This window comes from Pseudochaenichthys georgianus, chromosome 9, assembly GCF_902827115.2.
Source record: "Pseudochaenichthys georgianus chromosome 9, fPseGeo1.2, whole genome shotgun sequence".
In the NCBI taxonomy this organism is placed as follows: Eukaryota; Metazoa; Chordata; class Actinopteri; order Perciformes; family Channichthyidae; genus Pseudochaenichthys; species Pseudochaenichthys georgianus.
The window spans coordinates 40,109,275-40,129,735 of NC_047511.1; the positions used below are offsets into that span (position 1 = coordinate 40,109,275).

The following is a 20,461-nucleotide window of genomic DNA, read 5'->3' on the forward strand; positions in this document are numbered from 1 at the left end:
CTGGTTCAATGTTTATTGCAAAACTTATTGAAATGAAACCTGGAACTAACAAAGCTTAAATGATTGCCTATAAAAACATTAAGCATTAAATAATCAGTTGCATTAATTTCTTATGGCTCTATCTGCAGAGTCATTTCTTATGATTACATTTTTCCACAGGCCAACAACAGCTTCAAAAAAACTATTTCCCTCAAAGAAAAAGTGCAGAAGGAAACATCCATGTAAACTCAGGTTGCTGCTCTGTGATGCTAGCTCAAGCAGATACTTGGCATTTCATCTTGGGTGCAAGTTCATCAATGTTTGGGGTCAGGCTCTGAGCTGAGGAGACCCTCAGGATGGAGTGAAGGTCTGCGTGCAATATACCGGCGGGCCAGATCTAATAGTAATTAGAAATTACGGGCCGAAATTAAATCCACCAAGGGCCTGATTTGGCCCCCGGGCCTTGAGTTTGACACATGTGATCTAAAGAATGCCAAACTTGTACAATTAAATTACTCAAAGTATTTCAGTACTCCTAAATGCGATGTTTTACCTTATATGTATAGAACAACCACCACCAAATATTAGATTTACTACCAAGAAATAAGAAGTGTTGTTTTAGTCTGATCTTCTTTTGAAAAAACAACCATACATACCATAAATCCTTTATTACTGAATTTCAATGTGACAACACTTATTTCGCATTCATCTGTGCAAACATTACACTACATACCGTATAAATAATGGGGCATGTGCTTACATTTACAATCCCCTCACAGCAGTGATATGACAGCTTCTGAAAATGAAGCCCAACGTAAATATATGCCACGGTATCCGACGTTAAAAGTCCGATGACCCAACATAAGAATTTCAGCAGGGCTTTCGGAGAGATGTATTCTCTCTCTCAAAAAAAAAGACATTTTTGGAGCTTTTCCCAACAGTGAGAAGACATGTATTGCACTAGTATAGCGATAAAGGATACTTGTCCTGTTGAGAAGGAAACATTCGGGGGAAAAACTAAAAGACCATTCCAGATGGGATGTGTTTCTCAACTGCATTACAAACTGCTCTTTCTGATAATTATAGATTGGATTGCATTTGCGTTTCCTGTAGAAATGGCAAGTGCTTGTACCATAAACCAACTATAAAAGAAACCAACACAAATAGATATGATCATACAAATCAAAAGGCATAAATAAAAGGCAAAATGTCCAATGTGTCCAACTTTTGTGTAATTCAAAGTTTAGACTCCATATTTGCTAGTGAGCAAAGAACGGTTGTGTTTGTTCGGACATGAATAGGAAAACACCTGGAGACAAGAACAGGCAAGAACGCGGATGAAAAAACATGTCATAATTAAACAAAAGAACAAAAATATTTTCCTGGCTCAGGTAAGCCAGAAGACTTCTGTAAGATCTTCCTCATATGTCCAATTTGTACTACAATCTCTGTTGCAAGCAGACTTCAAACGCTCACGAACAAGCAAACCGCTCAAAGAGATCTGTTTTGGAAAGTCCCATCCTGTCGAGACTTTTAGAGGGTGATGGGGATTGTGGGCGAGCCGAGACCCTCCTCCAGCCAGGGCACAGAGGAGGGGGTGCAGTGCTGTGCCGCGCGCCGGTGGATGCGACGCAGCCGCAGCAGGTACAGCATGATGGACAACACAACAATGAAGAAACAAGCCAGGAATAAATAGTGGTTGTTGACAAAGGAGAAGCTGTGCCGCCAGTGAGAGTGCACTCCTTTCAGACCTTCCTGCTGGATGTCCCTGAGGAAACAAAACATAAAACATACATATTATACCTAGAGATAATGTGTTCACAAACGTTCAGTTCAGTGCCCTGCTCATGTGTTTAGGTCAAGAGAGTTTGCGTTGTACTCCGTTCTTTATCCAATAGTGTTTTATTTGTTGTCTCGATCGTCACTTTTGCTGTAACAACACCCCTTTCCCCCTATGTGGGATAGGGGTGTTGAAATTAATCGTTTCTACGATGCGGACAGAACATAATCGATTATAGCGTAGTAACGTTGCTTCCTGATTTTCCGGCCACGGCTTTACAATAACGTTTTTTTTCCTGTCACTTCAATATATATCGGTCGGTGCCGCAGAGATCAGGGAAGAGACGTGACAGCGGCACAGCGACACCAAACGCGGAGCAGTCTGCTTTATCCACCAACACAAGAACACCAGTCCAGAACCAACAGCAGAAGGACCCGCTCTGGATCGCTCCGTGTCGCTGCGGCTCAGAGACACAGACAGGGATTTATGTTTTAAAGAAATACTGGCGTTACCATCATGTCAGGTTTTTGGTGGATTTAGGTAAGTCTTGGATTGCAGAGTATGAATGTCCTCTTGCTATTTTCAGACGATACGTGTGTAAAGTTTGTGAAGGCAGGAGGAAAGCTTCCGCGATCACCGTCTCCTCTCTGCTGCTCCAAGCCCCGCCCCCTCCCTGAAAATAATGAGTGACAGGCTGACAGTAACCTGATAGAAACGTAATTATTCACTAAATCACTGATTGAGATGATGAAGCTAACTTAGTCTCATACATTCATGGGATTTATGTAACAGTAAGACAGAGAATGTAAGTTTGCACCCACATGCACTATTTTAGTTTTATATGCTGCTGTAAATACTCCTGTTGTCTGCTGTGTTCAGACTCATGTCCTGTGTGTGACGCCACATTCAGGACATTCAGTGTCTTCTTTTTAACAGAAGGCCGTGGCTAGAAGCTGCAGCTAGACTGCAGAAGCATTCGTTTTTTGGTTTTGAGGATGGAACAATTTCACACACAGATACTGTATAGGGAGGCTAGACCTGTACACTTCATTTATTTTGGTTTATAAATTAATGTCAAGACATTTATGTTGTTGATTTCTGAAGCACTTTCTAAATACTAAAAAGGGAGTTCATATGTATTGACTGCATGTATTCATTGATGAAAAAGAAGCCGTGTGCAGTAATATAGAAAATTGAGGATGCAACGCATTGGTATGAATCATGATGCATCGGGATATCGAATCGAAGACAGGATAATCGTAATTGAATCGAATCGTGAGACCAGTGAAGATGCACAGCCCTAATGTGGGATGAATAAAGTCATTCTGATTATAACCTTAGTAACATGTACATGTATAAGGCTTAAACCTGCAATCTTATTCAAAGTAAGCTGGATCAAGAGTAGCTAGCCCATTATTAAATCACAAACAATATTACATTGAAAGATACCAGTTTTGTTGGATAATCACTTTAATGTGTTTGTAGTTCAGTGTCATCCACTTGCTGCTAACTGCTGTAAGGCTTGGTGCTCTGCTCATTACCAGACAATCCTGAGTACTGATCATTGTGTTGATGATCCACTCAGCTTTAGCCATGAGCTGTTATCAAAGATAGCTGAGAAGACTAGTCAGTCATTCCTCCACTCACATGGCAGGACAGATTCTTAACAATCATTACTTAAAGTCAACTTCATTGTCAATCTTTCAGTTTGTGTGTACAGACAAAGACAAAGCTTGATAGTAAGTAAACATGAGAGAAAATCCAACTTACCTCAAAGGCAGAAAGCGTGTCCTGTAGAGAATAGCTCCAAGCGTCCATTGGACCTCTTTATCGTAGACCAACAGAGCGGTCTTCAGGTTTTTATAGTTGGCTGGGAAAGAGAAGCCTGAGTGCAATACTTCATGCATCCACGCTGATTTGAAACACTGGTACCTGCAGGCATAATAAGAAAAAAGTCATAAATAATCTTGTCCAAAGAAGCAGGAGTATTTTGGGGGGATTTGACCAACTGTCAAAGCGGTTTGATAATCCTGCGTGACTTACTTCAGCCGGTGAAGATCAGCATGTGTGGCGTACAGGCCAGAGTCAAAGCGCTCCTTCAGAGTCTTCCACTGGGTTGAGCAGTAACTCTGTAAATGTTTAAGGACAACATTTTAAGTTATGATATGTCTTTGCCCTGTGCTGTGTGTTGTACTTTTTATTGTCTGTTTATTGTATGTTGAATTGTATGGAACAAGCTGTAATACCGGTCATTAAAGATTCTAATCTAATCAGGACACTTTTTCATTGTAGGACATCAATAAAAAGTACCTTGGTTCCAAATTAAAAAAGGGAACAATTAGTTATGTATTGATGGTGTATCTAACATGCTCTGTGAGAGTAATTGCAAATTCAAAAAATGCACAACAGGAATACACGTCTTGTTTTAGTTTTGCATAAATGGACTACAACTGTGGCAGCTGCTCAGTCCGTAGATACTTAGCTCGGTCACTGGTTCAAGTCCCAGTATGGGCAAAAAACCCATGTTCCTGAGCCCTGCCGAAGCTTCATTGAGCACTGCACTGAACCTCTCCTGATCCTGGGTGCCGAAACATTGCAGCCCCTTCGCTCTGACACCTCTCCATGTTTGTGCATCTTAGGCCTAATCTATATTAGGTCCTGTTTCATGCGTGCATATTTGGACAATTTGTGAAAACAAATTCAGGTTCTTTACTTGAGTAAAAGTACTAATGTAAAGTATTTAAGAACAACTAGGAAAATGTACTTTAAGTATTAGGAGTAAAATAACTAATTTCAGAAGAAAGCTATTTAAATATTTCACATTTAAGAATCTGGAACTGAAATATTTTTTACCAAATAAATATTAATTCCAATTAATTTTCTTTTAAACATTTTTATTTTTTTAAATGAATCTATAACTAATAATCATATATTTGAAGTTCTTTCTAAGTATTGTGTGTCAAAATCTGAATTTAGAAAGTAACTAGTAAATAACTCAAGAAATTTGCTTCCAAAATGTCGTAGAGTAAAAGTATAAAGTACTATAAAATGAAAATTATTGGGTGAAGTACAAGTACCTCAAATGTGTCCTTAACTACTAGTTACTTCCACCACTGATACCAACAGAGTGAAATCTAAATGTTCCTCTATTAGGGATAATAGCGTCTCCTTCTTCTACTCTGTGTAACAGAATGACAACAAAAGACCCTCTCCCTGTGGAGCGTTTACCTTAGCACCCTTGGAGTATTTGGAGGAGTTATAGTCCCCGCCCATTCGCAGCACGTCCTCGGTGCAGTAGTAGAACTCGGAGAAGCCGTAGAACTGGCTGTTGTTGTAGTTGATGGCCGGCTGGTAGATGCCGTTGAGGGAGGTCAGGGTCTCGTTGGTGCGGTTGAGGAACGGCTGCAGGATGCGTCGACACTGGTCAAAGTCTCCTGTGCCTCGCAGATGGAGCTTCTCTGTGGACGAACCGATCTCATCCTGCAGGTCAGCGGGGAGACACGGGTCGAGGAGAGGAGAATCTGCCGTCTCACCCGCATGCTGATCCAACAGCCTGGAGAAATCAGCAGTACAGTTTAAGTACACATAAAGTTTTCATCAATTTATTATAGGTCTCAGATCCAAAACATGTCTCTGAAGTGTTTGGCTCCAAACACCAAACAGTAGGGATGTAACGATAACAAAAACTCACGGTACGATAATATCGCGATAAAAAGAAAAATGTTTACTTGATTTTTTTTTCTTTATTAAATAATAAATCTGATTTGTACAACATTTTAGTAGGATAGTAGTATTTTAAAGTGTCCACAATATAATAATCAGACCCTGCAATAGGATACATCAAGTTTCACTTTAGTTTTTCAAGTAACTCAACTCAAACTCTCTCACTCACTCACTCACTCAGCATCATCAAGGTTATCTTTTAGGAATATGAGCATGTCCACATTTCCAGGTAGAAGCTGGGATGTTTGGGCGTTTACAAAATCTCTCTTGCTTGGTACTGGTGTTGCTGGGAGAGAGAGATATGCTTTGGCCATGGGTGACAGCAGTGGGTCAAACTGTGCATTGTCTCTCCACCACTTCAAACACAATACAGTTGTTGCCAAGAAGGTGAGGCTTATCGACAGGGCGAGATATAAATATACTGTTGGTACTTGTCAATGTCTCTAGGTGTGTGCATGTAGCCCTGTAAATACGAGGTCCTTTTGTGTTATCTGTTGTTTTATGTTCATGGTGTAACCTACTTGCTGCCATGTTGGACAGGTCTCCCTTGAAAAAGAGATTGAAGATCTCAATGGGACCATCTGGTTAAATAAAGTTTAAAAAAAAAAAAATTATTGAAAGACAAATAATTTTTTTTAATCGCGGTAGATTTTGTCAGTCTCACGACGGTATTGAGACATTTATTTACTGCGATATCGCGATATATCGTTACATCCCTACCAAACAGATCATTGCAGCATTACCCATAATCCCCTCTGTTTCAGCCCTGTTTCCAAAGTGCTGATTCTCTGTCTGTACTTTAGATGAAAATAAGGAGCCCCTCCCCACGCCCCTCTGAGAGAGATTTGGTTAGAAAGAACACAATGGTGCTCTAGGAGGAGATTCAGGTGATCAGGTGTGGGGGGGGGGGGGGGGGGGGTTACCTTGGTTGGTGATTGGCTAATGGTTACTCAAGCTAAAAAATTGTTATGACATCATAAAGTGGCCAAAATCTGATCAGCTCATTTTCAGACAGGTTTTTATAGAAATGGATCAGGACAAAAAGAGAGAGAATCTTTGTTCCTGAAACTTTCAGAATCTCTTTCCACAGAGGGTAATGTGCACATGTTGATGTAGAAGAGACATGAAGAAGAGGGAACACATGTTGATGTAGAAGAGACCTGAAGAAGAGACGACACATGTTGATGTAGAAGAGACATGGAGAAGAGGGGACACATGTTGATGTAGAAGAGACGTGAAGAAGAGACGACACATGTTGATGTAGAAGAGACATGAAGAAGAGGGGACACATGTTGATGTAGAAGAGACATGGAGAAGAGGGGACACATGTTGATGTAGAAGAGACGTGAAGAAGAGGGGACACATGTTGATGTAGAAGAGACATGAACAAGAGGGGACACATGTTGATGTAGAAGAGACATGAAGAAGAGGGGTTTGCATAATAGGAGACCTTTAAGAGATATTTACAAGCAATGATCTGATTATAGGTCTCACTTGTTTCGGGTGGCAGTATTTTTGATGACCCTCTCCTCATATCTTTGGCGGGCTGCATTTCCTCCGAACCCCAGGAAGGTGGACACATAAACACGATAAACATGCTCTGTGCGATGTGCGTCACAGCCTAAGTTAAACTCGGCCAGTAAGTTCTTGGCAACTTCCTCCTGGGGGAACAAAGACAAATCAGGCTGGGGACCCTCACGATGCACCAAGTATATCCAAAATGGTTTCATATTTTTAAAACGACGGTAGTGCTCACATGCAACATCACTTTGTTATACAGCAGGCTTTAAGGGCACATTTAGTTACGTTTTAAATGGTCATGTCTATATATCTCAAAACATCAAAGAACAAAGGCTGAAACTATATAAAAAGATGACAGTGAACATTCAATTGTGCATCATGTGGTTTAAGGGAATAATGAGTAAAAAGGAAAAGCAGTGTATGCCAAACCTGCACATAATCACTACAACACAAAATATATCACATGGGCTCCCATTACATTTAACGATCTCTATATATATATATATATATATATATATGACGTATTTTGTTACATGACTTAGCGATCTCAGTCTGTTCTCCTGCTATAGGGTCATGCAGCAGGCTTACAGTACGCCTTCAATAGTGATGGATGGAGAGCAGATCGTCTCCAGGGGACAAAATGAGGCATACAGGGTTTTAAACCAGGGAATGACAGAGGTTGGAAGGAGGGAGAAGAACAAAGGGTGAGTGACAAAAACCAAAGACCGCACAAAAAAAAGAATTGGTTGTGGATAATAACCTGCTGTGGAGAAGCAAAGCTTACAGTTTTGGGCACTTCGTATGCGATCTGTGTGGAGACCCCGCCCATGTCCAGGACCCCGGCGGTCCTTTTCCTCACCAGCGCCTCCTGCTGCTCGCTGACATTCACCTCAACTACAGCTTCCCCATCTGGAGAGGGTGACGGGAGAGAGGAGAGTCAGGCAGGGAAGGTATATCATGTGACTGCTGATATGTTTGGGTGGGAGACTTTTTAAAATGGCACACCGTTGAAACACTACATGCTTGTTTCCTTACCGTTGTGCACATGGTTAAACCTTCCAAGGACGAAGTTGATTCCAATCCATGCATAGACACCTAAAAGCCACAAAAAAAGACAAATTGTTTAATCAATATGTTTTAGCAGCATCTTTAATCTTAATATAATTTAAATATATAGAGACAATTAAGATATACAGTGCAGTGGGAAATCATAAACCCCTTGTTTTAGGAAATGCATTTGAATTTGTTATATACAAGTCAAATAGTTCCACGCCAATGAAGTGGATGATCAAAACAAAAGCATTTAGCATTGTATTAAATAGGGATGCTCCGATCGATCGGCCGCCGATCGATATCGGCCGATACTCACTCCTATGAGGGCCTATGGGGGATCTTCCATTTAAAGCAGGGATGGGCAAATGGCGGCCCCCACCTCCTCTTTTTGCGGCCCTCAGATTAATTTCTAAACAACGTAATTAATTAAAAATAAATGTTTCTTTTTTTTACTTGTAGTACTGATACCGTCCACTAGACTCCTAGTTACGTCGCGAGCTGCGTACATGATTTCGTTCGGCAGCCAAATACCGCAAAATAATCTGACGCGTTTGTGTGTATTGTGTCTGTTTCCCGGGAAACACTCACAAGAAACACCAGCTGTTGTCATGCCTGGGCGAAACAAGTTTAATATTCTAAAAACCAAGACTTTGTTTATTTGAAATCAGATGAAAACAAACTGTCACGGACCCTGCCGTGTTATCTATGATTACTATACGCTTTTCATTCATAATGTCAGCGGGAGGGAGGGGGAGCGGCGCTGAGGAACAGCAGAGTGCGGGCTGACAGGTGTCTGTGTGGACATTCCCCTTGTTGTGCGTCAGCAGAGACAGGCTACAAGTGTCTTAGGTTCAAGTTAGACAACTAATGTCTGGGTTAGTGTTCATGACTTCATGCTTATGTCATCTTACTGGTTAATCACAATGCACACACATTTTCCGTGCTTTCCAATAGTTTAAAATAGTTTTATTCCACTGTTAAATAACCTGTTCAATACAAACATGCCACTTGTACAAATTAAATAACATTTCTGTGAACTGATATTTGTTTAGTGAGCTTATTAGAGGATGTTCCCTGAAAGATTTTCAAATGTCAATGAAGATGTCAGACTTAGTATATTTGTTAATAATTACATACAATACATGGAATTTGTGGCCAGTAAATACATTATGTGGCTCCCTCCACCATCCAAGTTGCCATCCCTGATTTAAAGTGATGTCTAAAACTCAGTTAACCTCTTAAGCCCTGAGCCTGTTTTTCAGGTTTCAGGCTCGAAAATGCCACTAACACAACAAAGACTATATCTTCACTTCTAAAAGGGGTAACTTAATAATCTTTTCTCTCAAAGCAAGGTTACATCTGTGAGTTGGATGTAGAAGTGTCAGAATCAATATATATGTTTTTATTTTAAAGTAAATTCAGATGGAACACAGTAAAAACATGTAAATTCTAATGTCCGCCTACAAAAAAAACATTACTTATAGTGAAAACCACCCTTGAATGGTGGGCTAGTAGACTAAAAGCGTTAGAAATCCAAACTATAACATATAATAAGTACCCTGTATCAAGATTGATGCAAAACAAGTGAAATTTGACCTTTTTAGAGAGGTTTAGAAAAATAAAGTCCAAGCGGACTCACTTCTGGGTAATTTGGGAACCATCAGTTCCATTTGAACTTTTTCACTGTAAAAATCATTTTATTACTTTGAATTATCACTATAGGTATTCATTCCATCCAAATACAACTGTTGTAAAAAAAACAGGCCTACTCTGTTATCCTCTTACAGTGAGCCTATCGTTTATGATCGTAAAGACACAGAATCTAACGGTGCCCACCTCAACACTGAAAGATACAAACTCGCGACGTTATCAACAAAAACGTACATCAAAACAAGTGGCGCTAGCGCTAACGCGCTACGCTAACATGGCTCACCTTCCTCTTTGTCTGGTCTAAACTGGTCTTCAATGGCATTAAAACGATAAAAATGATGATGTAGTTAATCCATAGGTTAATATCCAATGGGGCTGTGTCCCCTTTGAAATGTTCTGATAATCTATAAGCAATAAAACTGCAATTCCGTTATCTGCTGTCCGCTCTGTGCTCCGTGCGCTCTGGGTCCTGCAATTCCTGCTTCCTTACGTAGTAAACAATAAGTAAAGTCTGCTGTGTAATGTACTTAAACTGGCTGGCATTCTTTATACTTTACGCAGGACCATATCTCTGGAACCCATTGGTCGATTTGGGTGATTTACACCTTTTTCTTAACCATTACATCCAATAGAATCGATGGGCAGTTCCCAAATCCACGTAAACATTACCATTGCGGACGTAATAGAGAAGCAAACGAAACGTATCTGAAAGTACCAGCCTGGACGGCAAAACTTTATACCCAGTATATTGCCATACATATGATGATGGATTATTAGTAAACATTTCTACGTGACACAAAGACATTGGATTAACCTTGAGCGGCGTTTTTATTCCGTTGAACACAACTTTTGATCACAAATCAAAAAAGGTAAGACGTAATTATTGTAATATTTTTGAAACCGGATGTTGATTACTTTCTCTTTTCTGGCTGATAGCTCCAGGAATTCAAGGTCGTACAGTGATGACATTACATGTGTGGAATCTGTGGAGTCTCGGCTTTAAATCGTATATCTTGTTTGTGCAGTTACGATAGTAATAAGGGCATTTCTACCGTGAGTTCTATGTAAAAAAGCGTTCGCATTAGTTAGCATGTTTTCGCTCAATGCTAATTCAAAGGCTTGGTATTACTCTTGTGTTTTTTTTAGCTAACAATTGTTCTTATTGTCAGTTAGCGGAGTTTCTTACCTTTTTAAAAGGGTATGAAACATTAATAGTTTCATAAATGTTAAGAAGCCCTGAGACATAGTCTCGTAAAAACCGGTGGGAGGGGTCCACTGGGGGGACCTTCAGGCTTAAGAGGTTAATGGGGCTCATTCACTAGCGCTTCCACAACCAACATAATTATTACATTCAAATGAAGTACATTATTCAAGTTTACATTAACTTTGGAAAATAACACGGGAGAGATTAGCGGAAGTGCTCTCTTTTCCTCTCTCTCTCTCTCTCTGCCGATCGATCGGTGCTCTCTAAAAATGCAGATCGCATGACGTAAAATACACGACACTTTTCTCTGTGCGCGGCAAAACAAGCTCGCCAAAATGGCCTCACCAGTCTGGCAGATTTTAAGGTGTCCGAAAAGGACAGTAAAATAGCGGTATGCAACGTGTGTGAAGCAGAAATCCTGCAGCTCCGCCCGCTGTGACGGACCGGTGAGCGGAGCAACACACACTGAGTTAGACCTAACACACTTAGCTATTTCATCTACCTCTGGAACTAGCTAAACTAGTTATACATATATTTATTCTTCACTGTCGGGTCACTCATTACTGGATCAGTGAGCTGCATGAGACGATACTGACAGGCTGTCAAGAGAGAGAGAGAGAGAGAGAGAGAGGAAAAGAGAGCACTTCCGCTAATTTCTCCCGTGTTATTTTCCAAAGTTAATGTAAACTTGAATAATGTACTTCATTTGAATGTAATAATTATGTTGGTTGTGGAAGCGCTAGTGAATGAGCCCCATTAACCTCTTAAGCCTGAAGGTCCCCCCAGTGGACCCCTCCCACCGGTTTTTACGAGACTATGTCTCAGGGCTTCTTAACATTTATGAAACTATTAATGTTTCATACCCTTTTAAAAAGGTAAGAAACTCCGCTAACTGACAATAAGAACAATTGTTAGCTAAAAAAAACACAGAGTAATACCAAGCCTTTGAATTAGCATTGAGCGAAAACATGCTAACTAATGCGAACGCTTTTTTACATAGAACTCACGGTAGAAATGCCCTTATTACTATCGTAACTGCACAAACAAGATATACGATTTAAAGCCGAGACTCCACAGATTCCACACATGTAATGTCATCACTGTACGACCTTGAATTCCTGGAGCTATCAGCCAGAAAAGAGAAAGTAAACAACATCCGGTTTCAAAAATATTACAATAATTACGTCTTACCTTTTTTGATTTGTGATCAAAAGTTGTGTTCAACGGAATAAAAACGCCGCTCAAGGTTAATCCAATGTCTTTGTGTCACGTAGAAATGTTTACTAATAATCCATCATCATATGTATGGCAATATACTGGGTATAAAGTTTTGCCGTCCAGGCTGGTACTTTCAGATACGTTTCGTTTGCTTCTCTATTACGTCCGCAATGGTAATGTTTACGTGGATTTGGGAACTGCCCATCGATTCTATTGGATGTAATGGTTAAGAAAAAGGTGTAAATCACCCAAATCGACCAATGGGTTCCAGAGATATGGTCCTGCGTAAAGTATAAAGAATGCCAGCCAGTTTAAGTACATTACACAGCAGACTTTACTTATTGTTTACTACGTAAGGAAGCAGGAATTGCAGGACCCAGAGCGCACGGAGCACAGAGCGGACAGCAGATAACGGAATTGCAGTTTTATTGCTTATAGATTATCAGAACATTTCAAAGGGGACACAGCCCCATTGGATATTAACCTATGGATTAACTACATCATCATTTTTATCGTTTTAATGCCATTGAAGACCAGACAAAGAGGAAGGTGAGCCATGTTAGCGTAGCGCATTAGCGCTAGCGCCACTTGTTTTGATGTACGTTTTTGTTGATAACGTCGCGAGTTTGTATCTTTCAGTGTTGAGGTGGGCACCGTTAGATTCTGTGTCTTTACGATCATAAACGATAGGCTCACTGTAAGAGGATAACAGAGTAGGCCTGTTTTTTTTTTACAACAGTTGTATTTGGATGGAATGAATACCTATAGTGATAATTCAAAGTAATAAAATGATTTTTACAGTGAAAAAGTTCAAATGGAACTGATGGTTCCCAAATTACCCAGAAGTGAGTCCGCTTGGACTTTATTTTTCTAAACCTCTCTAAAAAGGTCAAATTTCACTTGTTTTGCATCAATCTTGATACAGGGTACTTATTATATGTTATAGTTTGGATTTCTAACGCTTTTAGTCTACTAGCCCACCATTCAAGGGTGGTTTTCACTACAAGTAATGTTTTTTTTGTAGGCGGACATTAGAATTTACATGTCTTTACTGTGTTCCATCTGAATTTACTTTAAAATAAAAACATATATATTGATTCTGACACTTCTACATCCAACTCACAGATGTAACCTTGCTTTGAGAGAAAAGATTATTAAGTTACCCCTTTTAGAAGTGAAGATATAGTCTTTGTTGTGTTAGTGGCATTTTCGAGCCTGAAACCTGAAAAACAGGCTCAGGGCTTAAGAGGTTAACTGAGTTTTAGACATCACTTTAAATCAGGGATGGCAACTTGGATGGTGGAGGGAGCCACATAATGTATTTACTGGCCACAAATTCCATGTATTGTATGTAATTATTAACAAATATACTAAGTCTGACATCTTCATTGACATTTGAAAATCTTTCAGGGAACATCCTCTAATAAGCTCACTAAACAAATATCAGTTCACAGAGATGTTATTTAATTTGTACAAGTGGCATGTTTGTATTGAACAGGTTATTTAACAGTGGAATAAAACTATTTTAAACTATTGGAAAGCACGGAAAATGTGTGTGCATTGTGATTAACCAGTAAGATGACATAAGCATGAAGTCATGAACACTAACCCAGACATTAGTTGTCTAACTTGAACCTAAGACACTTGTAGCCTGTCTCTGCTGACGCACAACAAGGGGAATGTCCACACAGACACCTGTCAGCCCGCACTCTGCTGTTCCTCAGCGCCGCTCCCCCTCCCTCCCGCTGACATTATGAATGAAAAGCGTATAGTAATCATAGATAACACGGCAGGGTCCGTGACAGTTTGTTTTCATCTGATTTCAAATAAACAAAGTCTTGGTTTTTAGAATATTAAACTTGTTTCGCCCAGGCATGACAACAGCCGGTGTTTCTTGTGAGTGTTTCCCGGGAAACAGACACAATACACACAAACGCGTCAGATTATTTTGCGGTATTTGGCTGCCGAACGAAATCATGTACGCAGCTCGCGACGTAACTAGGAGTCTAGTGGACGGTATCAGTACTACAAGTAAAAAAAAGAAACATTTATTTTTAATTAATTACGTTGTTTAGAAATTAATCTGAGGGCCGCAAAAAGAGGAGGTGGGGGCCGCCATTTGCCCATCCCTGCTTTAAATGGAAGATCCCCATAGGCCCCGCCCACTCGGTCGGCCCCAAAATTGGCGCTCGGAGCATCCCTAGTATTGAATATCTCTGAACATAATTAAAATGTTTCATAAAGTGATGTATAAATAAAACTGCAACACATTAAAGTTGAAATAATCCTTTTTGAATCCTGTCTACCGTTATTATTCCTTTCATTTACCTTCCTGTTTTCCAGAAATCACTTCCACATGAGAATCAGAGAAAAGGAAGTTGAAGTGGACCGGGATGTCAGTTCGCAGATCCTCAAGAAGTGCTTCTTGTTGACTGAGATTTAACAAAAGCACAAACTTTATTAGAGAAAAAGTGTGGTGTGTAAAACATCAAAGCGCTCACTTACATCACGTGTTATCGGAGGGTTAACATTATAAGGTGACGATCATTTAGCCCGACTGTACCTTTCAGGAAGGATTCTCATTCCAGCTGTGCACAGGATGTACAGGGGGGTCTCTTGGTGCTTATTTTTGGGAATGTGTTGGGCTGCAAAGCTCAGCAATGGGTAGATATAATCACTTGCTTTCTCGGGTGTTTTAGCCAATTCAGAGATACCTACAAAGACAAAAGATAACGAACAAACATATATTTAATCTGGGGTTTAGAATGAGCTAGCATGTTAGAATGTGTCTTCAAACAAACGGTGGTAACACTAAAGTCATTCTTACATATTCTACATAAAATATGGTTTAATATGGCACTAACCTGGTTTGATCTTCATGACCACTGGTTTGCGGTGTTGATCTCTCATTTGCTGAATGTCCAGCAGTTCATGGGGATTGCCATTATGCCGGGGCCAACAGTACACAAAAACCCTGGAGCCACTGCTGCCACAGTCCACCACCAGGCCGTAGTTTAGATCGGGATTACTTGTATCTGTTGCATCCACATCAGTCACCCTTGCCAAGTGCCTTTTGGACAAGAATTGTTAAGACGATACTGCCTGTGTTTAATGTAACAACAGATTTGGGGAGCAGCCATTAGTTTACCTGTGAAAGTGGTTTTCTTCTCTGAGAAAACTGGCGTGCCCCTTTGAGAGAAGCAGCAGGTAAAGCAGTCCAATGAGGCCGAGCAGCAGGCCGATGAAGAGCAGCTGTCTGAGGGAAGGTGTCAGGAGCCGAGGAAGAAACAGGGAAGACAGACTGAAATGCCATGAGGCTGGGAAAAGGCACGAAAAGCTGATCCTGCCAACAGATAAGAATCAGAAACAGAATTATTACCATGTAGGTTGACACGTACGAGGAATTCGACTTGGTGTGGTGATGCAAACATAAAAGTAAAACAAACATTTAAAAACACAGATAGAGAACTATTTTAAGAAAACTGTAAAAAAAAAATACAAAATATAGTAAACTATAGCAGTATTTTTACATGGAAATAGAATGGAGACCGTGAAAAAAGCATCCTTAAAAATGTCAGAGATATGAGAAAGTTCACAATCTATCCACATTCCCACAAATGACAGCTGACAGACCCACCTTCCCATGATGAGGATTGTCTTCCTCTTGTTAGTGTAGTTGGTTTGGAGATGTAATCAGTCAGCTGAAGATGTGAGATGTGGCTTGATCCACGGCTCCATCCCGTTTTCCTCACTTCTCACCATGACCTTTTTAGGGAGAAATGTCGATGGGTTAAATGAGAAGTACTCAGATAATGCACTTGAGTAAAAGTAGAAATACATCTAAATATACATGTATATAATGCAGATTGGCCCATTTCAAAAAAATATATAATATGTTTTGATTATAATGATTGATCATTGAAGTGTTCATCACAGCTGGTAAAGGTTGAGCTAGTTTGAATGACTTTCTATACTGCAGGGTAGCTTGTGAATGTTCTCCACGTGTAACTAAAGTCTTATTTAAATGTTGATTATATTTCACATTATTAATCCCAATGCTAAATTCCTTTACACCACTGTCTGAGGGTTTGTTATGAGAATGGCCTAAGGTCGCACAAAACTGTCAGACTAGTTCTCATAATTGGACAGAATGTTCTCACGTGGTTGGTATAGCTTGTTGCCTGTTGAATGACCCATTTTAACGAATTTAAACTGAAATCAACCCGATATAATGGAAGCTGGACAAACACTGTAAATATTAAGTACGTAGCGTCTGTGGAGAGTCACTATGCTAAGTGTTTGGCTGTAGCATCGAGCTAAAATAGCTAAAAGTACCACATTTCTACACATCGTCAGTGTCAAAACAGCACAGTGATATGTTCGAGGCATTTAAAAGATGTCATACTTACTAACTCATAAGTGAAAGTCCCTCCTTTATTGGAGAAATCGACATTTCTGGGCAGCCAGATGCTTGCTGCTGGCTAATGTTTTAGCGAGTATGTGGCAGGTCTCCGGTGAGTGACGTGGTTCTGATGCGGTGCGTTGGATTTTGTCTCCGCGTTGCCCGGATAACAAGCCGCAAAATCCCAAATCGCCCACCATTACTTCTTCGTATTTTCCATTTAATTTCGGGTAACAAACATGATTAAGATGCACTAGCCCCACCTAGGAGCTGGCATGTAGACCAGGAAAAAAAATAACTAAGAAATAAAAAAAACTGGAGATGCTGTTTTGTTAAACTTCAAAATGTAGGAAACACCCAATAACAACATTTACACTAGAAAAATTGTATTCTATCATTAAACAATTGAAATTGGGAATGGAACTTGGACTATTAGACTGGATAGCCTATGACAAAGAATTCAAACCAGGAAGCTATGACTGTAGATTCAAGTAATGGATAGAGAAGGGTTTAACAGCCATATTCACGGTTATCCAGAAGGGAGAAATTAGAAGCTTTCAAGACCTGAAAAACCTCTAGAAAACAAAGACTTATTCAGATATATGTAAATGAGTGACTACTATACAAACAATGTTAAGAAAAATTAAGATGACATACAACCTAAACGATTATTGCACGAGTTTACCATGATGATATTCCCAAAGTTGTGTCAACCCTGTATTTATGCTAGATGGAAGCCAACGATTCAACACTCTATGTAAAATCTAAATGGGGAAAATATCTAAACGAAAGGATCTCAGGTGAGATGTGGTATGATATGTGGAAAATGCACCAGACCACACAGTCACACGGATGGAGAGAATTTCTGTGGAAAAACCAAATTCGTTTCTTTTACAAACCCAAAATCACTAGTAAACAAACAAACACTCAATAATCATGCTGGAGACTTTGTAAACATCTGGAACCTCACCAGACACATGTGTTTTGGAACTGCAGTAAAATGCAACCTTTCTGGGACTGTGTACACTCTGTTATATGCAAGGTATTAGGCTATATATAATCCCTCAAACCTGTTTGATAATATACCTGGGACATATGGAAGGATCTGTAGGCTACATGTCGGAGATCAATACCAGGGCTGCAGTCGAATAGTCCAAAGATCAGCTCCTAAATTCTAACCCTATCGTCTATTCCTTGACCTCTGCGTGAAACGTCACGGGGTTAAGGGATAGTGGATAGGAGAATTCAAAAGGACTTAGGAGAAGAGACTGCGGTACTTTAGAGAATCCGAATGCACTTTCACTATCCGACGTGTTTATGATGCGCCAGCGGACGTCATGAATGTGCGTCTGCTGCTGTGGGGAAACGTAAGTAGAGGCTTCTCAATACTCAAATTTCCCCTCCTCGACTCCTCGACTCCTCGGTCCTCCGGTAGTGACCCGGAAATGAATTTCAGCGCGCCATTTTGAAGGACGTCTCATTTCTCTAAATGCACACCGAGGACCGAGGATCGAGCATCGAGGAGGCTCTCTGGAGGAGCTATAACCGAGGATACACTGATGGTTCCTCCACGGCTCCTCCGCGGATGCATTTCCGGGAACGGTGGAGGCGTGACGCACGGCCGGACTTATCTCAGCCAATGACAGCTCTGCATGCATCCCCTGGATATTATTTGAGAACCTGCTCTCATCGCAACGCGATGTTTACAGTGAGAACAGCTGTGAGGCCCGTGCAGAAAGCAGAGCAGTGTGTAAAATATATATCACTCAGTATAACAGACCTACTCTCTTTATTTGCTTTAGTTTAGTAGATATCTACAAAGAGTCCATATTTTTCTAAACCCATTTAGTGCTTCACAATAAAATACACAACGGCTGTAGCCTGATTATGCTTTAGCAGCTGTAGGTGTGTGTGGTACAGTATGTAGGTGTGTGTTGTACAGTGTGTAGGTGTGTAATGTGTAATGAATTTAACTTCTGTTGGACAGCTATATGCCATACATTTTTGCATACATTCACAGTAAATATTTATTCAGTATGATAGCTGTCTAACAGAAGTTAAATCCATTCCTCACTTATTCTGACAATGTACTTAACCCCAAATAAAAGAACCCAATAAAAAGAGTTGTTTAATAATAGTGAAGTCACGTTGTAATAACAATAACTCATCTCTCTCGGTTTTTTCTTTTTGAGCTTTGCTAAAAGCCACTGTGTCAAGTGTCCATCTGGTGTTGCCGTCCGGAGTTGTCCAACATGGCGGACCCTCTCGCACATGCGCAGAACCGATCGGGCAGGGTGACGGATCGGGTAGTCACACTATGGAAACTACAGTTTTCTATACAGCGGACTACAACATGGATGTTCAATGAGAACGAGGGACTACTGTAAACTCATCTAGAGACTCTGCACCGTGCTCTGATGCTGCTGCTTTGCTTTATGAACGTGGACAACAGAGAAGCATATTCTTCATGACCAAAGTTGGAATTGAAATAAAAAAGGAAAGTGAAACTTATGCTCGTCACCCTCTCCCTCCGGTCCACATTAATATCAATGATCCCAATACGTATGATTGTATGAACTAAAGATCTTAAAATCAATACGGATGTATTTATTATAAACGTTAGTCCTTAACATCTATCACTGTGTATATCACCATTCAAACATATTTTAAAAGTTGAACAAACTCCACACAGCTCAGTAAAGACTGAAATGTTGACTTTATTTGATAATTTCAGTAAAAACTAATGTTCATATTTCTCTTTTTGATTATAATACTGATGAACGTTCAAAACAAAGCACTTTGGCAACTTACCACCTATGTTTTAAAAAGCTTAATAAGCACCGTAACTTTCATGATATAATTTCTCGGTCATAATCGGTTGTTTCCGTGAACGGCCGACTGTTGAGTGACGGCAAATGCTGCGGCTGCAAGGCATTGTGGGGCAGCATTTTCGCTTCTCCTGTCGGTTAGGGAGGTCCAGCGGTTCCTAAGCTAAAGGAGGTTATAAAGGAAGTTTGAAACCTTTCAAACTTCCTTTATAACCTCCTTTCCTATCATTCTCATCATTCTAGAGAATTCGAACGGCACTTATCATGGCTGCCACTGAGGGACTTCCGGGTCATTTCACTCCCTTAGGAAGGTTCCTAAGCTAAATTGACTATTCGACTTCAGCCCCGATCAAGATCCTCCTAGCTGCTGGAAAGAATGCTATCACTAAAAACTGGCCGGCGGAAACACCAAGCTACAGACAATGGGTTAATATTATTGGTGATATCCTAATAATGGAGAAAATCACATACAAGTTGAAAGTAATGGAAGACACATTTCTTAAGGGCTGGGAAAAATGGTTACGGTACATAACAATAGTACATGTAGAACGTCTCCGTACAGGCACTGTTCTCTATGAAATATTTTTGTTTGTGTGTAATTTTACCTTTTGAAAAAAAATCAATAAAAGAAAGTTTAAAAAAACAAAAAATGCAGGAAACATAAACTCCGGTTGACTTCCCAGAAAACAAAAATAAATCCTAAATCTATATTCTGATCAGGCATTAAGCTGTCAAAGATAATGTGCCAAATAAAGCAAAAATACTGCGTAAAACATTGTTCTCGTCTATTTGGATTGACATCCCTCCTTCACCCAAAAAGGTCCCTTTATCAAAACATAATTATATAAGTAGATAACATAAGTATCTTTACTGTTCTAAGTTACACTGTTCTAAAGTAAATAACTGAACTACAGTAGGTGCCGTTAAATACATTTCCAAGACTTTGTACTTGAGGTCTTAGAAAAAGTGTCATATGAATGTATTTGTATTTCTTATGTGATGTTTGTGTACTGGATGGACATTGTTTTTCTGCATCAATTCATCATTAGCTATGAAAAACATAATACAAATATTTATTCAAAACAAAATGGAGAATTCCCGGT

The 20,461-nt window shown here is 39.9% G+C and overlaps 1 protein-coding gene across 2 annotated transcripts; it reads right to left on the reverse strand.

The window, feature by feature from the left end:
• Nucleotides 1–632: 632 nt before the first annotated feature.
• entpd4 (ectonucleoside triphosphate diphosphohydrolase 4) lies at nucleotides 633–16,735 on the reverse strand. Of its 2 annotated transcripts, none has more exons than XM_034091013.2 (13): nucleotides 16,538–16,735; nucleotides 15,766–15,893; nucleotides 15,277–15,471; nucleotides 14,993–15,198; nucleotides 14,692–14,842; nucleotides 14,457–14,560; nucleotides 8,039–8,098; nucleotides 7,788–7,912; nucleotides 6,977–7,143; nucleotides 4,988–5,312; nucleotides 3,803–3,888; nucleotides 3,530–3,691; nucleotides 633–1,747 (listed from the first exon to the last, which is right to left on the reverse strand). In XM_034091013.2, exons 2-13 carry the CDS (start codon nucleotides 15,771–15,773, stop codon nucleotides 1,513–1,515), a joined length of 1,824 nt encoding a protein of 607 aa, XP_033946904.1. In that variant the 5' UTR covers nucleotides 15,774–15,893; nucleotides 16,538–16,735; the 3' UTR covers nucleotides 633–1,512. The 2 variants fall into 2 exon arrangements, with proteins under 2 accessions (XP_033946904.1, XP_033946903.1); XM_034091012.2 differs by having other exon boundaries at nucleotides 7,764–7,912; nucleotides 16,538–16,734.
• Nucleotides 16,736–20,461: the final 3,726 nt, after the last annotated feature.